Below are 16,845 nucleotides of genomic sequence, written 5' to 3'. Positions count from 1 at the left end.
CTTCAAGTAGAAAAACTTCATACACTACAGATACATTAAAAAGGGCTTTAAATGAAATTGAGAGAGGTTTGATAACTCAATAAGCGCGCACAAAAAATATAACATTCCACAAATGACCCCTGAGCTATCATCGAAGAGGTTATCGAGGTGTAAAGAGCTTAACGATGGGAAGAAGTACAGCGATTTCCAGCGAACAAGAAGAAGAGCTTGCCCAATGTTTAATAACAATGGAAAAATGGGGATGGGGACTAACTCGACGAGATGTATTTAATATTGTTGAAAAGTATGTCATTCTTAATAAACTTAAAACGCCATTTAAAGCAGTCCGGCCAGGTAAAGATTGGTTTATAAGTTTTTCGAAGCGCCACAATTTATCCATTAAAAAACCCCAATCAGTGGAGTTTGCTAGAAGGAAATGCTTAGATCCATTCGTAATTAATCGCTACTTTGATATTTTAAAAACACAGTTGGATTCCCTAAATTTGCACGACAAACCACGGCAAATATGGAATCTTGATGAAACCAATTTTTGTCTTGATCCAAGCAAGACAAAAATAATAGGCAAAAGAGGAGCTCCATCTTCTAGAACAACTGCAGGCAGTGGAAGGCAAAATATTACGGTCTTAATGCAGATGGGTTTAAGGCGCCACCGTTACCCATCTGCATTGGAATGGGTTGCTCAACGTGATGAAGAATTCCCTGGGATAACGTATGCCACAACAGCAAACGGATGGATGGAATCCGATATATTTCTACAATATTTAAAAAAAAGTTTGTTAGAATCCTTTGGCCCAGAAAGACCAGTCTTGTTGATATATGACGGTCACGCGTCCCACGTGGATGAAAGATTAATTAGAGCAGCCAGGGAGAATGGGGTGATCATTCTTAAATTACCACCCCATTCATCCCATATTCTACAACCGCTTGACCTCAGTGTTTTTAAGTCTTTAAAAGTTAGATGGGAGTACGAGTTGATCAACTGGCAGAAGCATACTGAGGGAAGACAAATAAAAAAAAATTTAGCTCTTTAGTTTGTAAAATATGGAAAGAAACAAACCACGAAATTATATCTAATGGTTTTAAGAAAGGAGGTATTTTTCCATTTAATGCATGTGTTGTTGACAAGGAAAAGTATGATCCATTATTTTACAAGAGATGGGAGCAACATCAAGGGGTACGAAGATTTCCTGATGAGTCGATGGATATATTGCAACCAGGACCCTCAAATCTAGGTCAAAAGGACAATAGTGCTATTGCCAATAATTTGAGACAACATTCCCTAAATATTAACAGAGAAGATACAAATCATCCTCATTTGTCAAGCCCTAATTCAAAACCAGGTCCAAGGGCTACCAGAACAGCGATACTCTATTGAAGAATTGCTATTGTCTACAGTTCAACAGACTAACGCACCCGAAAAAGCAAAGAAAAGAAAAGTGTGTTCTGGAGCCGAAGTTATAGCTTCTGAGGAAGTTATGCGTCGCTTGATTGAAAAGGATTCGACTGTTTTAAAACAAAAATCAAAATCAAATAAAAATCGGCGCAAAAAATTTAAACCAAATTCCATGAATGAAGAAGAGGACATAAGTGATGAAGAAATTATATTCCAAGAGAGTGATGATGATATAATAGAGGAAGAGATGAGAAACGCGGAAGCAGTTGATGCATGTATGGAGCAAATCAGTAAGCCTTCTACAGATATACAAGAAGATGACTGGGTGCTAGTCTGATGAAAAAATCAAAAAAATATTTTGTCGGACAAGTGATCTCTCATAATAAAGAGGATGAAGAATTGGAAATAAAATTTACCAAAAAAGTGCTTACTTTAGACCCCTTGGCTTCTTCAACATTCACATGGAAAGATCCCGAAGAATGTGCTGTAGTTAGCAGAAGCGACATTATAAGGTCTCTCCCAAATCCGGTTTTAACCGGTCGGCGAGGTTTAATAAAATTTGATGTAAATTTTTCTGCATATAATATTCAATAATTCATGTTTATACACTTGTTTAAGTGATTTAATTTTAGTTATAATTAATGCATAGAATATTCTATTTTCAAAAAAAATATTCACCTACATGTCACTTTGTGCCAAGTCTTAGTATTTTAAAACAATCGCAATAAAGGTAAGTTTTACACATTTGCCCCAAGTAGGCATATAGAGGATACCAGTCGTCTACACACTTGCCCCAAAATAGAGAGGAAGTGTGTAGTATAGACTTTGTTTTAAAAAGAAATTATAGTTTATTCTAAAAATAAAAAGTAGGCGTTAGAATTGCGGTAATATATTAAGCAAAGACGAAAGATTTTTTAAATAAAACGAGTAATTTGTGTTTGATTCTGCTTTATTTTTTATTAATAAATAAACCTAAACTTTCGCAACTTTACTAAACATTTACTCTACTTCACCTTACATATTAATTTTCTTACAAAGTACCATACATCAACATTTAAAAAATCTAATTAAGACCAAACAGAACACGTAAACCAATGTTCACTTAATATTAAAATATCAGGAGAAGTTTATACTAATTTAATAAAGTTAATACGAATTCTTATTTCTAACTGATGGAATATTGAGAACAAACAAGTTGATATTGGTGATTGTGTCGTTAATTCTAAAGTCATTGGTTGTTGTCACTATACTATGAATTGTAGTAATTGACTGGTCGCGATTAACGTAATTCGATATGAACACATCAAAAAGTTAATCTGATTTTCAGGCGATGTATTTGTGTTCATTTGACAATTATTGTCAGTACAAATGATAGCGATATATTTTTTTCTGGCAACACTGCTTGTCACCCTTGCTTGCTAACTTCATGAATATTTACAAATTTGTTATTGTGCCGCCAATTTATCGAATTAGTTTTTTCCATTTAATACACAAAAATGTGCGACAATGGGGCCTTAAATATGGAACAGACGGATTGTCCTATTTGTGCCAATTCATTTTCCCAAGCTGACATCGAGGAACACGTGAATAAATGCATTTTTTTAAATTGTGCTGATGAACCGCCGCCCTTGCAGCAAAAACGAAAAAGGGCTTTATCACCGGTTTTGCCAAGCAGCAATTCACTCCCTAAGCTAAGCTTAAGCCAGAGGAGCCCGAAAGATATAAAAACATTGGCGCCTTTATTTACACAGTCAACTCAAAGCACTTCTAAATTGCATTCAGAAGTGATTGAAGTAATAGATGAAGAACCCTTACCCACAAGCAAAAAACCTCAAGATTTTACTTTTAAAACCCCATTGGCAATTCAAGTCCGACCAAAAACTCTAGATGATTTTATAGGCCAAAATCACATACTGGGACAGGACACTATACTTCGTTCAATGCTAGAAAAGGGGGACATACCAAATATGATGCTGTGGGGGCCTCCGGGTTGTGGCAAGACTTCTTTAGCCCATGTGGTACAAGAGATTTGTAAAACGCATTCTAGTAAGTGGAAATTTGTTACTTTATGTGCTGCCACATGTGGAATTAAGGAAGTGCAACATGTTATAACTATTGCAAGAAATGATTGCAAGTTTGGTAAAAGGACTGTATTGTTTATGGATGAGATACATAGGTAGGTTCATAGTGTTTTGTGCTGAAAAAAGTAATTTTTTTAATCCTTTGTTCTCTCTCTGTAAACAAGCCCCTTTTGAATTGAGTCAAGTAAGAACATGGCATCAAAATTGTAAAAAAAGAGACAGACATACATTATTCCATAAATGTTTTAAAAACTATATGTGTTGTATTTTCTTTAACAGATGCAAACAGCAAATGAACAAAAAAAAAATTTATAGAAAATACAAAAACATCTGAATGTATAATAAGAGACAAAAATTTAAAGTGGATTTTACATGATTCACTGATAATTTAAAGACAAAAAAAAACTTTTTTTTTGGTTTTTAAAGATGCTTGGTCAACTTAGGAGCACTTAGCCCTTCTCACACAGACCTGGCTATGGCCCTGTTAGTAAATCAATTACTTATTAAATCTCCAATGTATTGTGGTATGTAAGTGATCTGGGGTGAATCCAATTAATCCACTTAAAGTTTTAAAAAACTATATCCCTAAACTTTGTGGACCCTACTATTATATAATAACAAAATATTTATTGTTGGATCTTTTTATCTCTATTCAATTTGTGTATTCAGCTATAGTATATTCACTTATACATGTTCAATAATTTTAGAGAAATCAAAGATATAACTAGGTAATATATCTGATTTTCAATGGGTTGCTCCAGTCAGTCAATTTAAAAAACTACAAAAAAAAAGTTTTCTTAATATTGTAAGAAATACCTTCCTTTCCCTTTTATAAGTTATTGTTTTCCTTCTTAATTGTTTATTTTTTACTATAATTTTTCAGTTTGCTTATCATGAATTGAAATGTATATCTTAATAAACATACTGGGTCTATTACTGGCGTACACCTAGGTGTGCTTAATTTAAGTTTCATTCCAGATTGTAAGTCATTATTGAACAAGTAAATAAATTTGTAATACTTAATAATTGTATTTGTGCCAATTTTCATTATGCTATGCTTTGCACAAGATGTCTGAGAAAATTCATTTTTAAAATAGCACTTAAAATTTTGAATTAACTATTGGCTGAAAATAATTTGAATAATAAATTAGATTTCCACCATTAAAAAATTCCAGGTCTCTGAAGAAGCAAAAAAAACTGTAAAAACATACATTTACATAACAATTTTTTTTTGTATTTATACACCTACTTCAAAAAACTGTGAGACAGACAGTAGGCCTCAAAAAACAAGCTATTGTAAGGCCTTATGACTTATTTTAATGATAAATTTGCTGGAGAATGTAATATTCTTCTACAAAAGATGTAATTGAGTTTATAGAAAACTTAAAACTATCAAAAAGTTGCAAATTTTCTTTGTTTAAAGTAAGAATCCTTACATTATTGCTTGCCAAGTTTGTTAAGACTTCTGAACATATCATACTTCACCAGCATTGTCTTTTATAGTTACTCTATTAGACACTATTCTACTTTTAGAACTGTGGGTATATGTAACATATAACACTTTTTCTACAATTAATTGTAATAGTGTTCTCCAGTTTTATGACTATATAATATTTTTTTTCATATATTTTGATAGATGTTTTTTTTGACTACTATAAACTGATAATTAAAGTTGATTTTGATATAGATATAAGTTGTGACAATTTTTTGTACCAATTTTGCTACATATATATTTCTTTCATTCATAAAGTTGTTTTCCCTTTATTTGTTAATAAATATTTTGCAACAAAATATTTAAAGAAATTGGTCATGCCTTTTTTTATAATAACTTAATAAAAAGTACTTAAGGCTGTTCAGAAAGTCTTACAGCTTAAAAAATATACAGGGTGTTTCAAAATTCACTACATATATTTTAAGGGCGTATTCCTGAGGTCAAAATAAGACTTTTTTTCCTACAAACATGGGTCCTAAAATGCACCCCGTTCAAGCTACAGCCATTGCAAGAAGTGTAAAAAAAATCGATTTTTTAAAACTGTGTTTACAGTTTTGCATCAAATTTAACGAAATTTGGAATACCCCCGTTATTTTAGGCGGTCTATTTATTTTTTATCTTAGAAAAGGCGTAAAACTAATTTTAAGGGGTAAACTGAGGGGGTGCACACTTTTGACGGCCAAAATTTTATGTACGCATACATTTTAAAAAAAAATTAAGCTACACCAGAATATGGGCCATATAAAAATCTAAATTTTATGTCTCTTGCATTTTTTTGATAATACGAATAGTTTTTGAGAAAATCACCGATTAATAAAAGGCTACCAATAACGTAATAATTAAAATTTAAACAGATAATATTAAGTAGTAGGCTGTGACTATTTGTTTTAGGACATTTTTTAAGCGGCACGACATTTAACAATAAATAGGTAGACTGGTTTTGCTATTGTTGAAACTTTGTTATTGAATAAATTGAATAAATTGATGAACAATTATTTACATTAAAGAATGACAGTTTATAAAAATACAAAAATTGGTTAAAAAATTATTTAACATTTATTAACATAATAATTAATTATTTTTTAAATAAACAATAAACTTCTGAGAAACAAATATTTTTTTTTTATAAAAAGTGCTCGAAATGCGCACCCCTCGCTGCAATACAAGCCTCCATTCGTCTTCTCATAGATTGTCTTACTCGCTCTAAAATTCCGGGAGTATTTCTTATTGTTTCAAAGGCATCAATAATTCTTTGCCTTAGGACCTCGAGCGAAGGCACTTGACCAGGATTATAGACGAGCCTTTTTACATATCCCCAGAAAAAAAAATCCAGAGGATTGCAGTCCGGGGAGCGTGGAGGTCATGGTATTGGGCCCGCTCTACCAATCCATCTCTCAGGAAACACAAAGTTCAAATAGTCACGCACTGTTATACGGAAATGAGGGGGGCACCGTCATGCATAAACCACATGTTCGCTCGGACATTTAAAGGTACATTGTCTAGTAAACCATTTAAATGGTGCTGTAGAAAGTCTAAATAAGTGTCGCCAACTAAAATTCTAGGAAAAAAGAAAGGACCAATTAACTCATCTCCCACTAAACCTGCCCATACATTAAGGCTAAAGGGCTCCTGGTGGTGAGATTGCTCAATTTCGTGCGGATTCTCTGCTGCCCAAACATGCACATTGTGAAAATTCACCACCCTTTCCCGCGAAAAATGAGCTTCGTCTGTGAATAGAATACTTGATAAAAAATTATTATCTCTCGCGCATCTCTGAAGTAACCACCTTGCAAACTGTAAGCGCCTTGGGAAATCTTGAGGTAGCAAAGCTTGAACTCTTTGAATATGGTATGGATACAAGCTATTTTCGTGCAAAACCCGCCAGACAGTTGCATGAGAAACATCCAAATTCCGAGCTATTTGTCGGGTGCTTAGGCCAGGATCGTCGTCGATGGCATTCAAAATTTGCTCATCTGTCACTGGGTTTCGTGCTTGTTGCGGTCTGCCTGCATTGTTCCTGGGGGTCCGAAAACTACCGTATTTAGGGAATACGTTAGTTTTCGGATGCCGATGTTACTCTGAAAATGTTCGTACATTCGAGAGTCGGCGATTAGGAAACCTTAACTGATACAATCTTTGAGCTTCATACGCGTTACCATCAGCAAGACCATAAACAAAATGGATGTCTGCAAGATGTTCGAATGAATAACGTTCCATTTTAGCAATGTTAGCGTTTAGAAATAAAACATGGGAATAAAAACTACACTTTAAATCTAAAACGGGAAGTAAACTACTGGAATTAAACAAAGTCAACAATGACAGTAAATTTATTTTAAACCAAATGTCAAGCAAGTTAAAAAATGTCTAAAACAAATACTCACAGACTACTACTAAAACCTCAAAAATAAAAATGTCAACGAATGCGAAACACAGCCTACTTACTTCCTAAATTTTTTCTTTGATTTTTAATTTACGATATTGCTATCCTTTTATTCACCGGCGATTTTCTCAAAAACTAATAGTCGTATGAAAGAAATGCAAGAGACCAAAAATTTAAATTTTTGTATGGTCTATTTTTTGGTGTAGCTTAATTTAAAAAAAAATGTATGTACACATAAAATTTTGGCCGTCAAAAGTGTGCACCCCCTCAATTTACCCCATAAAATTAGTTTTAGGCCTTTTCTAAGATAAAGAGTAAATAGACCGCCTAAAATAACGGGGGTATTCCAAATTTCGTTAAATTTGATGGAAAACTGCAGACACAGTTTAAAAAAATCGATTTTTTTTACACTTCTTGTGATGGCTGTAGCTTGAAGGGGGTGCATTTTAGGACCCATGTTTATAGGAAAAAAAGTCTTATTTTGACCTCAGGAATACGCCCTTAAAATATATGTAGTGAATTTTGAAACACCCTGTATAAAGAAGATTTACTTCAAATTTTATTGAGGCATGTATCCATTGAAATACAAAACTAAATACCATAAAGTTCATTACCTATCTTTGGTTTTGTTCCAGATTTAACAAAAAGCAACAAGACACATTTCTAATGAGCGTAGAAAAAGGAGAGATCATATTAATTGGCGCAACCACTGAAAACCCATCGTTTTCTATAAACAGTGCGCTGCTAAGCAGATGTCGCGTAGTAGTTCTTGAGAAACTTACATCTGAGGACATGTACTCTATCCTCGAAAAAGCAGCAGAATATTTTGAAATTGATATTATTGAAGAGGATAACCCTGCTGGGACATTTACTGATGCCAGTGCTGGGTAAATAATCTACATAATATTAAGATTTTTTAATCGTAAGTCATTTCAGCTTAGCTATAGAAAGCAAAGCATTAAAATGGATGGCAGATATCAGTGATGGTGATGCCAGGACTGCCTTAAGCAACATGCAATTGATCCTGCAATATTTTGATAAAAATAGCAATAAAATCGTTAATGTAGCTGATATCGAGGAAAAATTAAAGAGAGCTCATCTTTTATATGACAAAGCGGGAGAAGAACATTATAACATTATATCTGCAATGCACAAAAGCATAAGGGGCTCCGATCCTAACGCCGCCCTTTATTGGACTACAAGGATGATTGTAAGTGGGGAGGATCCTAGATATATTGCCAGGAGAATGGTGAGAGCTGCTAGTGAAGATATTGGTAAGTGAAATAGTTAAATTACCTAAATATTTAGAATTTAATGAGTCTCAATTTTTCACTGCTTACCCCCCATTTGGGTGTGAAGAAATTTGCAGTAGAGGCAGACTAAAAAAAACCAATACTTTCAGGATAATCAACATTAAACACTCAAGTTTTTACTATTAGGTCAAAAAGATATTTTACAAATTTTGTAATCTTATTACACTCTGTTTAAATTCAAATTGCTTCATGCAAGTATAGTATGTTTCTTTAATTATGAAGTCCATGTGAGTGAAAGGGCAAGTCTTAAGTTCAATTCAGAAATTAGCGAGCTAAATATCCTAAATAAAAATTTAATTGTAACGATAAAAACATTAGAAAATGAGTCTTCAATCTATAAGACTGAAATAAACTTGCTACAAAAAGACGTAAACGACTTAACTAACTTAAATAAGAAGATGTTAGACTCCGTAAAGGTGTTGGAAGTTGAAAAAGATACCTGTTATTCCGACATTTGTGCAACAGTCACAGATATCTAAATCTGTTGTTATTAATTCTCCAACACAGCTACCAACTAGGCCAAATACACCTGACGATAGTCGACCTCGGCTTCTCTTTGTTGGTGAAAATTGAAGCAGAGTGTTCCTAAAACATTTGTTATAATGTATCACTTTAAACTATTTATTTCGAAGGACCATAATTCAAATAAAACCAATATTTTCCTTTAATCGGTTTATTTGTTTTTCCATAGGTAAAACACTGGAACTAAACTTCGGAAGGATAATTAAACAAAAAACTAATTACTGGTTTAAACCTTACATATAAAATGTTTGTAACCCAAAAATCACGCCATACACTTAGGTATGGGTGCCAAAAAAAATAAAAAGTTACTTAACCTTAACCCATAATCTTAAAAGAACCTATTACTTTACAAGTTATAAGGAGACTGCTTTCCGTCCGAAAACAAGAAAGAGAGCGAAACGCGGCACAGTAAAAATTAGAGAGAGATGAAAACGAAAACTACTGGCGCGGCGGGCGACTTCATACAGCCCCGTTTTCTCGGGAATACAAAAATAGAATCTTTATATTAGGCCGCCTTTGGCGGTATTATTTTTGCGCTATACATTTACGAACCGTTTCTGCTTAAACCACAGTTTCAACATAAATACATTTTTTTTTTTTAAATATTACACCCTTTTATTTGAAACCACAACATCCTCCCCCTCTTGAGGCAGCGTCCTCAACTACTTTCGTAAGGTAAAGGACATAATCGGGTTATGGAACGCACAAACACTCCATCTTTGGTTCGTATACGGGCAATACGAACCTTGTTGTCTTTTCCCGGAAGCAACTCTAAAATTCGAGCGAGTTGCCACTTTAAAGGAGGCAAGTTTTCTTCTTTTACCAACACTACGGTATTAACCTCGAGATTTTTAGTACTTCGAAACCATTTTGGTCTATGCTGAAGTCTATTTAGGTACTCAGTGGACCAACGTGTCCAAAACGTTTGACGCATCTTTGAACATCTTTGCCAAAAAGATAATCTATTTTCATTTAAATGAGACACATCAACCTCCGGAAAACTGGTTAATGGTTCGCCAATTATGAAATGTCCAGGGGTTAAACAAGTTAGATCATTAGAATCTGTAGACACTGGACAAAGTGGCCGCGAATTAAGAATAGCCTCAATTTGGGCCAGCACTGTACTTAGTTCCTCAAATGTCATACATGAGTCACCTATAATTTTTCGCAAATGTGATTTGGCTGATTTTATACCAGCCTCCCACAAACCACCCCAATGTGGACTCGTAGGTGGTATAAAACGCCACTCTATTTCCCGCGTAGCAAGGAAATCACCAATTTCAGTTTTGTTAGTCTCAGACTTAAAAAATGTATACACATCGTTCAATTGATTAGATGCTCCTTTAAAATTTGTGGCATTATCACTATATATAGTACTGGGATTGCCACGCCTAGCAATAAACCTTTTTAAAGTAAACATAAATGCCTCCGTTGTCAAGCTAGATACCAACTCAATATGGATAGCTTTTGTAGCCATACATACAAAAAGTGCAATGTAAGCCTTTGTCTTGGGAGATTTCCTAAGACGCGATTGCCTAATAAATAGAGGACCACCAAAGTCAATTCCCACCTTAAGAAAGGGACGAGCGATTGACACTCGATCTACCGGCAAACTTCCCATTAATTGCTCGGAAGTTTTTGCTTTAAACCTATAACAAACTGTACAATTATGTAACACCTTTTTTACAAGATTCAACCCATTAATAGGCCAATATCTGAGTCTTAATGAAGCCAAAACTGCATGTGCTCCTGCATGAGCAAGTCGGATATGTTCCAACCTAATTATCAATTTGGTGACATAGTGTGTTGCTGGTAGTAACAAGGGATACCTTTGATCATAAGAAACTTCAGCATTTGAAATTCTGCCATTCACTCTTAATAAACTCTGATTATCCATAAACGGATTTAAACAACGAATTTTACTGTCTTTAAAAACCAACTGTCCTTTGTCAGATTGTTCAGCAACCTGAACTTGTAAATTTTCAATTTCTTTAAAATAGGATTCATGTTGTATCAACCTTATGATTTTTAATCTAGATGCATTTAACTCAGCTACTGAAAGAGGACCATGTAAAATATCTAACCCTTTTCGGGCATTGTTAGTAAACCTTAAGCAAAAAGCAATTGCTCTTTGCAATCTAGAGAAACTAGAAAATCTTGACCAGTCAATTACTGGTAACAATACATAAGTTTGAGCAAAGGAGACCTTTTTCTGTTCAGGGATTGAATCTAACTCCATAACCTCATTATTACCTTGATCATATTCCACTGAATAATTTGGATCCAATAAATATCTTGGACCATTCCACCAGATTGTATTTTCAACCAAGTCACTAGGAAAAATCCCTCTAGATAACCCATCTGCTGCATTATTTTCTGACCTAATATGAGACCATGTAAAATTCGAAGTCAACTCCTGTATTTCGGAGACTCTATTGGCCACGAATGTTGTCCATCTTGATGGTGAACCTTTTAACCAATAGAGAACTATTTTTGAATCCGTGTACAGAAAAATCGCAGCATTCAACTTCAGAATAGATACTACTCTATGTACAAGCCTAGATAAAAGTAGTGCACCGCACAATTCAAGTCTCGGAAGCGAAATTATCTTCAATGGAGACACTCGAGACTTTGAACAAAGCAAGTTGCTAGTAACACTACCATCTGAATACAGTGTCCTCACATAAATGCATGCAGCGTAAGCAACCAAGGAAGCATCTGCATACCCGTGATATTCAATTTGACTAACCTTTCTTTGGTCAAATAAACAACGAGGAATTTTTAAACTTTTTAAACAAGATAAGTTTCTAGCCAAAATAAGCCATTTTTCCTTTAAATCTATAGGAAGTTCTTCATCCCAACCTATTTTCCTAGACCAAATTTCCTGCAATAATATTTTTCCCAGAACCAAAACTGGCCCTACCAGTCCCAAGGGATCGAACATTTGAGCAATATATGACAGAACCCTCCTTTTTGTAAAATTACCCAAATAACTGACCTCTGGTATTGAAATCTTAAAAATGTCCTCCGCCGAGTCCCAACTAATACCTAAAACTTTACTCGAAACTGTCTCGTCCAAAATATCTTTTGTCCTTTCCGGATGCTTCTCAGAAAAATTAATCAATGATTGATCATTAGAGCTCCATTTATGAAGTTTAAAACCTGCTTTACCCAACATTTTTATCAATTGGTCCCTTAATTCGAATGCTTCATTTTTAGTATTCGCCCCACCCAGAATATCATCGATATAACACTGCTTAAGAATTGCCATAGAGGCCAATGGAAAATTATTAGATTCATCATAACCCAATTGATTTAAACACCTAGTTGCTAAGTACGGTGCAGAGTTAGTGCCATATGTCACTGTCTGCAACTCTATGCACTTGAAATCTTCCTGATAAGAATCCCTCCATACAATGTTCTGTAGATGCCTTTGATTGGGATTTACCTTTACCATTCGGTACATTTTTTGTATATCAGCAACAAGAGCAAAAATAAAACTTCGAAAACGACACAAAATTTCGAACAACTCCGGCTGCACCGTAAATCCTTTGTACATAATATTATTAAGAGACAATCCAGTTGAGGTTTTTGAGGACGCATCAAAAACAACTCGCAGCTTTGTAGTTAAACTACTTTCTTTAATTACACAATGATGAGGTAAAAACACTCGAAACTCTGCATCAAACCCAGAATTATTAAAGTTAAAAGGCACTACTTTCCCATGACCTAGAGAAACATATTCCTCGATAAATTTTCGATATTCTTTAAATAGCTCACTATTATTCTGAAACCTTTTTTCCAAAAATTGGAACTGTTTGATCGCTGAACCCAGAGAATTTCCCAGCTTTTCAAATTCATCAGGTGACCGCAAAGGTAAGTCGACCTGAAACTGACCATTTTCCAACCTTTTACATGTGGACACGAAAATTTGTTCACAAGCCTTGTCTTCTGGCGACAAAAAGTGTTTATTCGACACTTCTTCTAACTGCCAAAACCTTGGTATGATCTCATTAATATCATCAGCATTCTGACAAAACAGTGAAGCACTTACATGGCTAACCAAATTATTATACAAAAATGGATTTGCAGGGGCACTGCCACAAACCAACCAACCAAGTTTGGTGTTTTGTAACACAGGTAAATTTGGACCTAATTTAATTATTCCAGGCAACAACAGATCAAAATACAAATCGGCTGAAATCAGCATGTCGATTTCTGCAGGCCTATAATAAAATGGATCTGCTAATTGTATATCAGCTGGCAAATTTATTTTGCTTGCATCTACAGAAGCACGTGGTAACAAACAAGTTATTTTATCCAAAACACAGCAAGAAATTTTAAACTTTTGTGTATTATCAAACTGTGACTGTAAAACAACATCAACTGATTTATTTACCTGAGACACCATATTCCCAATACCTCCTATTGTTAATGACCTGCTATACGAGTCCAAGTTTAAAAGCTTTAACAACCTGGCACTGATAAAAGTAATCTGAGACCCAGAATCTAAAAGTGCACGGACTACAACCGTTTTCCCATCCCTATTTAATACGTGTACCCTTGACGTAGCTAGCAATATTTGAGAGCCAAAACCCCTAGAAAAGAGACTTGTATTATTTATCTGTGGCTCATTTGATGCTTGAGGCTGACTTGAAACAGTACTTTCGTTCGAGTCCCTGGAACCTTGACCTATAAAATTCCTATTCCTACCAAAATTCTCCCTAGAAGCCACGTCAGATTCCCTTTGAACATCAATGACTTGATTTCCCCTTGCAAATTTATCCTCACTATGAAGTAATGAATGGTGCTTACCATTACAAACCCTACATTTTTCCGACTGACATTGTGAAACTGTGTGTTTCGAACCCAAACAGTTGTAACACAGCTTATTTTGTTGAACAAAACTCCTTTTTTCTGTTAATGAACAGCCCTTAAATTTATAACATTTAATAATCATATGCCCCTCTTTATTGCAATATGAACAAACCCTTATATTTTTGTTTCTTGAATCACCCCGTATATCTCCTTGAGTTGTCAATAAGGCAGATTTCAACTGTTTGGGTTTAAAGCCTCTAGTATTATCTGATCCTGACATATTTTCAAAAGCACAGCATCTTTTTTCAAGAAACTCAAGAAAATTAGTTAAAGTTGGCAACGCAGAATTATCCTTTTCAAGCTCATAAGCTCGGTGAGATTGAAAGTCAAGTTTTTGTAAAAATAAATATACTAATAAAACATCCCAACTGTCAACTGGTAACTTCAATGCACGCAAGGAATTTAAATGTTGCCTTATGCAAGTCAAAAATGCCCTAAGTTGAGCCCCGTCACCTCTTGTTACAGGAGGAGTATCCAATAAACCTTTTAAGTGCGTGTTAACAATTACCAAATTATTATCATACCTCTTTTTTAATAAGTCCAATGCCACTGGGTAATTATCGTGCGTTAATGGCAAATCATTAACCAAATTTAATGCTTCGTTAGCTAAAGCCCCCTTTAAATACAGAAATTTTTGAACATTAGTCAACTGATTACTATCATCAATTAAAGCTGTAAATAAATCTATAAATGACCTCCAATCCTCGTATTTACCTGTAAAAGACGGAGTGTTTAAATTTGGTAATTTAACCCTACTAATTGGATCGCTGTGAGTCTGGGAGGAAGGTTGTTGTGGGCCCCTATATTCAGTAATATTAGCCGTCTCATTCACCTCTACAATAGAATGAGAATGTACAATAGTCTTAATTTTAGCTAAAACCCTAAAGTACTGACCCTCTATATTATCCCTATCAACCTCCTCAGCCTCTTCTACATCCTCTATTTGAGATTGAATTGAACAGTAATCTTCAAATGCCTTTTGCAAATAATTTTCCCTTGTACAAAATTCATTAACATTTAATCCATCATTACCCACATTATTATTTACAAAATTTTCAATCCTAGTGATAGCACTTTTGGCCCTAGTACGCACTTTTTTAAGCTTTTCGATATCCATAATTAGAGATATGAACCTTTACTTAGAACCCACAAAGTAAATAAATATACCTTAAGTCAAATAAAAACCGAACCTAAAACTAACACCTAACCTCTACGTAGGTATAACTCATATATAACACATATTATATTAAAACAGCTAAAGTAATTTAATTACATAAAAAGTACTGTGTTTAATTAGAGAATTTAAAAATGTTTAGAACAAAATTTAAAATACAGATTTTGACTGGACTAAACCGCGATTTTGCACCGTAAAAATGTCTAATTTTTACTTATAGCCATATAATTACAAAAAACCTAGATAAAACTTGAACTTGCCCTTACACTTGCCCTTATGAAGCACAGCACGATCCCAATAAATTACATGCTCCTCAATAATCAGGTATGCAAGTTTATAAAAAATAAATAAAACGATCTGACCTTTGCTTTTTCCAAACGTCTTCACCTTCCTGCTCCTTCTTCCCAGTCGCCTCCCAGTAATTAACTGCAATTTATGTATGAAAGGCAGTTAGATTGCACCCTCGTCCTACTCGTCCTGTTCCAAAAATTCCACAGGTTCCCAGAAGTACCATGGGCCACCCTGTAGGTAGATCCTCAAAACACCCAAAACCAGTGACCAGCTTCAGTCAATATCCAATCAAACCTCACACAATCCAAAATCCGGCTCGCAAGTTGGCCAAAAATTATGTTATAATGTATCACTTTAAACTATTTATTTCGAAGGACCATAATTCAAATAAAACCAATATTTTCCTTTAATCGGTTTATTTGTTTTTCCATAGGTAAAACACTGGAACTAAACTTCGGAAGGATAATTAAACAAAAAACTAATTACTGGTTTAAACCTTACATATAAAATGTTTGTAACCCAAAAATCACGCCATACACTTAGGTATGGGTGCCAAAAAAAAAAAAAGTTACTTAACCTTAACCCATAATCTTAAAAGAACCTATTACTTTACAAGTTATAAGGAGACTGCTTTCCGTCCGAAAACAAGAAAGAGAGCGAAACGCGGCACAGTAAAAATTAGAGAGAGATGAAAACGAAAACTACTGGCGCGGCGGGCGACTTCATACAGCCCCGTTTTCTCGGGAATACAAAAATAGAATCTTTATATTAGGCCGCCTTTGGCGGTATTATTTTTGCGCTATACATTTACGAACCGTTTCTGCTTAAACCACAGTTTCAACATAAATACATTTTTTTTTTTTAAATATTACACCCTTTTATTTGAAACCACAACAACATTTACGTTTAAAGTTTGAAGCTTATTACAAGGTCCAGTGTTTCCTGAAGCCGGACATGTTCAAGCAGTGAAGTGATTAGGACAGCATCAAATTTAGTTAAGGTATTAAGTTAAGGTAAAGTTATTAGTTGAGGTGTTCAGTTAAGGAAAGAAGATTTTTTAATAGTAATGTTAAATGGAATTTGTTCTTCATCTGATGTTTTAAAAAATTTAATTAAAATCATGTTGATACAAACACTTTAGTGATGACAAGCCCTTATACTTATTTAAACCATAATGTTATCTATAATAGTAATAAGGCCCTTTATCGTACTTTTCATGCAAATAATATTAATCTGTATGGGATTTTAGAGTCTAATCACGCCAGTAACTTTGGTTCAGATTTGGCATCATTATTACATGCACATATTTTCAAATATTTTA

General features: G+C 34.3%; 1 protein-coding gene across 2 annotated transcripts in view; it reads left to right on the top strand.

Annotated features, from left to right (window-relative positions):
• The first annotated feature begins 2,603 nt into the window (after nucleotides 1-2,603).
• Nucleotides 2,604-16,845, top strand: part of LOC126743658 (ATPase WRNIP1-like) — a 30,254-nt gene continuing 16,012 nt past the window's right edge. The window contains exons 1-4 of one of the 2 annotated variants that reach the window (XM_050450858.1): nucleotides 2,604-3,569; nucleotides 7,982-8,233; nucleotides 8,283-8,620; nucleotides 15,731-16,664. In XM_050450858.1, coding sequence (XP_050306815.1) covers nucleotides 2,890-3,569; nucleotides 7,982-8,233; nucleotides 8,283-8,620; nucleotides 15,731-15,765 — 1,305 coding nt within the window. In that variant the 5' untranslated portion in view covers nucleotides 2,604-2,889 and the 3' untranslated portion in view covers nucleotides 15,766-16,664. Of the gene's footprint in view, nucleotides 3,570-7,981; nucleotides 8,234-8,282; nucleotides 8,621-15,730; nucleotides 16,665-16,845 lie in introns of those variants that run through there. The other variant, XM_050450857.1, reaches the window with a different exon arrangement.

The sequence above is a fragment of the Anthonomus grandis genome, chromosome 13, assembly GCF_022605725.1.
Source record: "Anthonomus grandis grandis chromosome 13, icAntGran1.3, whole genome shotgun sequence".
Classification (NCBI taxonomy): Eukaryota; Metazoa; Arthropoda; class Insecta; order Coleoptera; family Curculionidae; genus Anthonomus; species Anthonomus grandis.
This window is presented reverse-complemented; position numbering and strand designations above follow the sequence as displayed.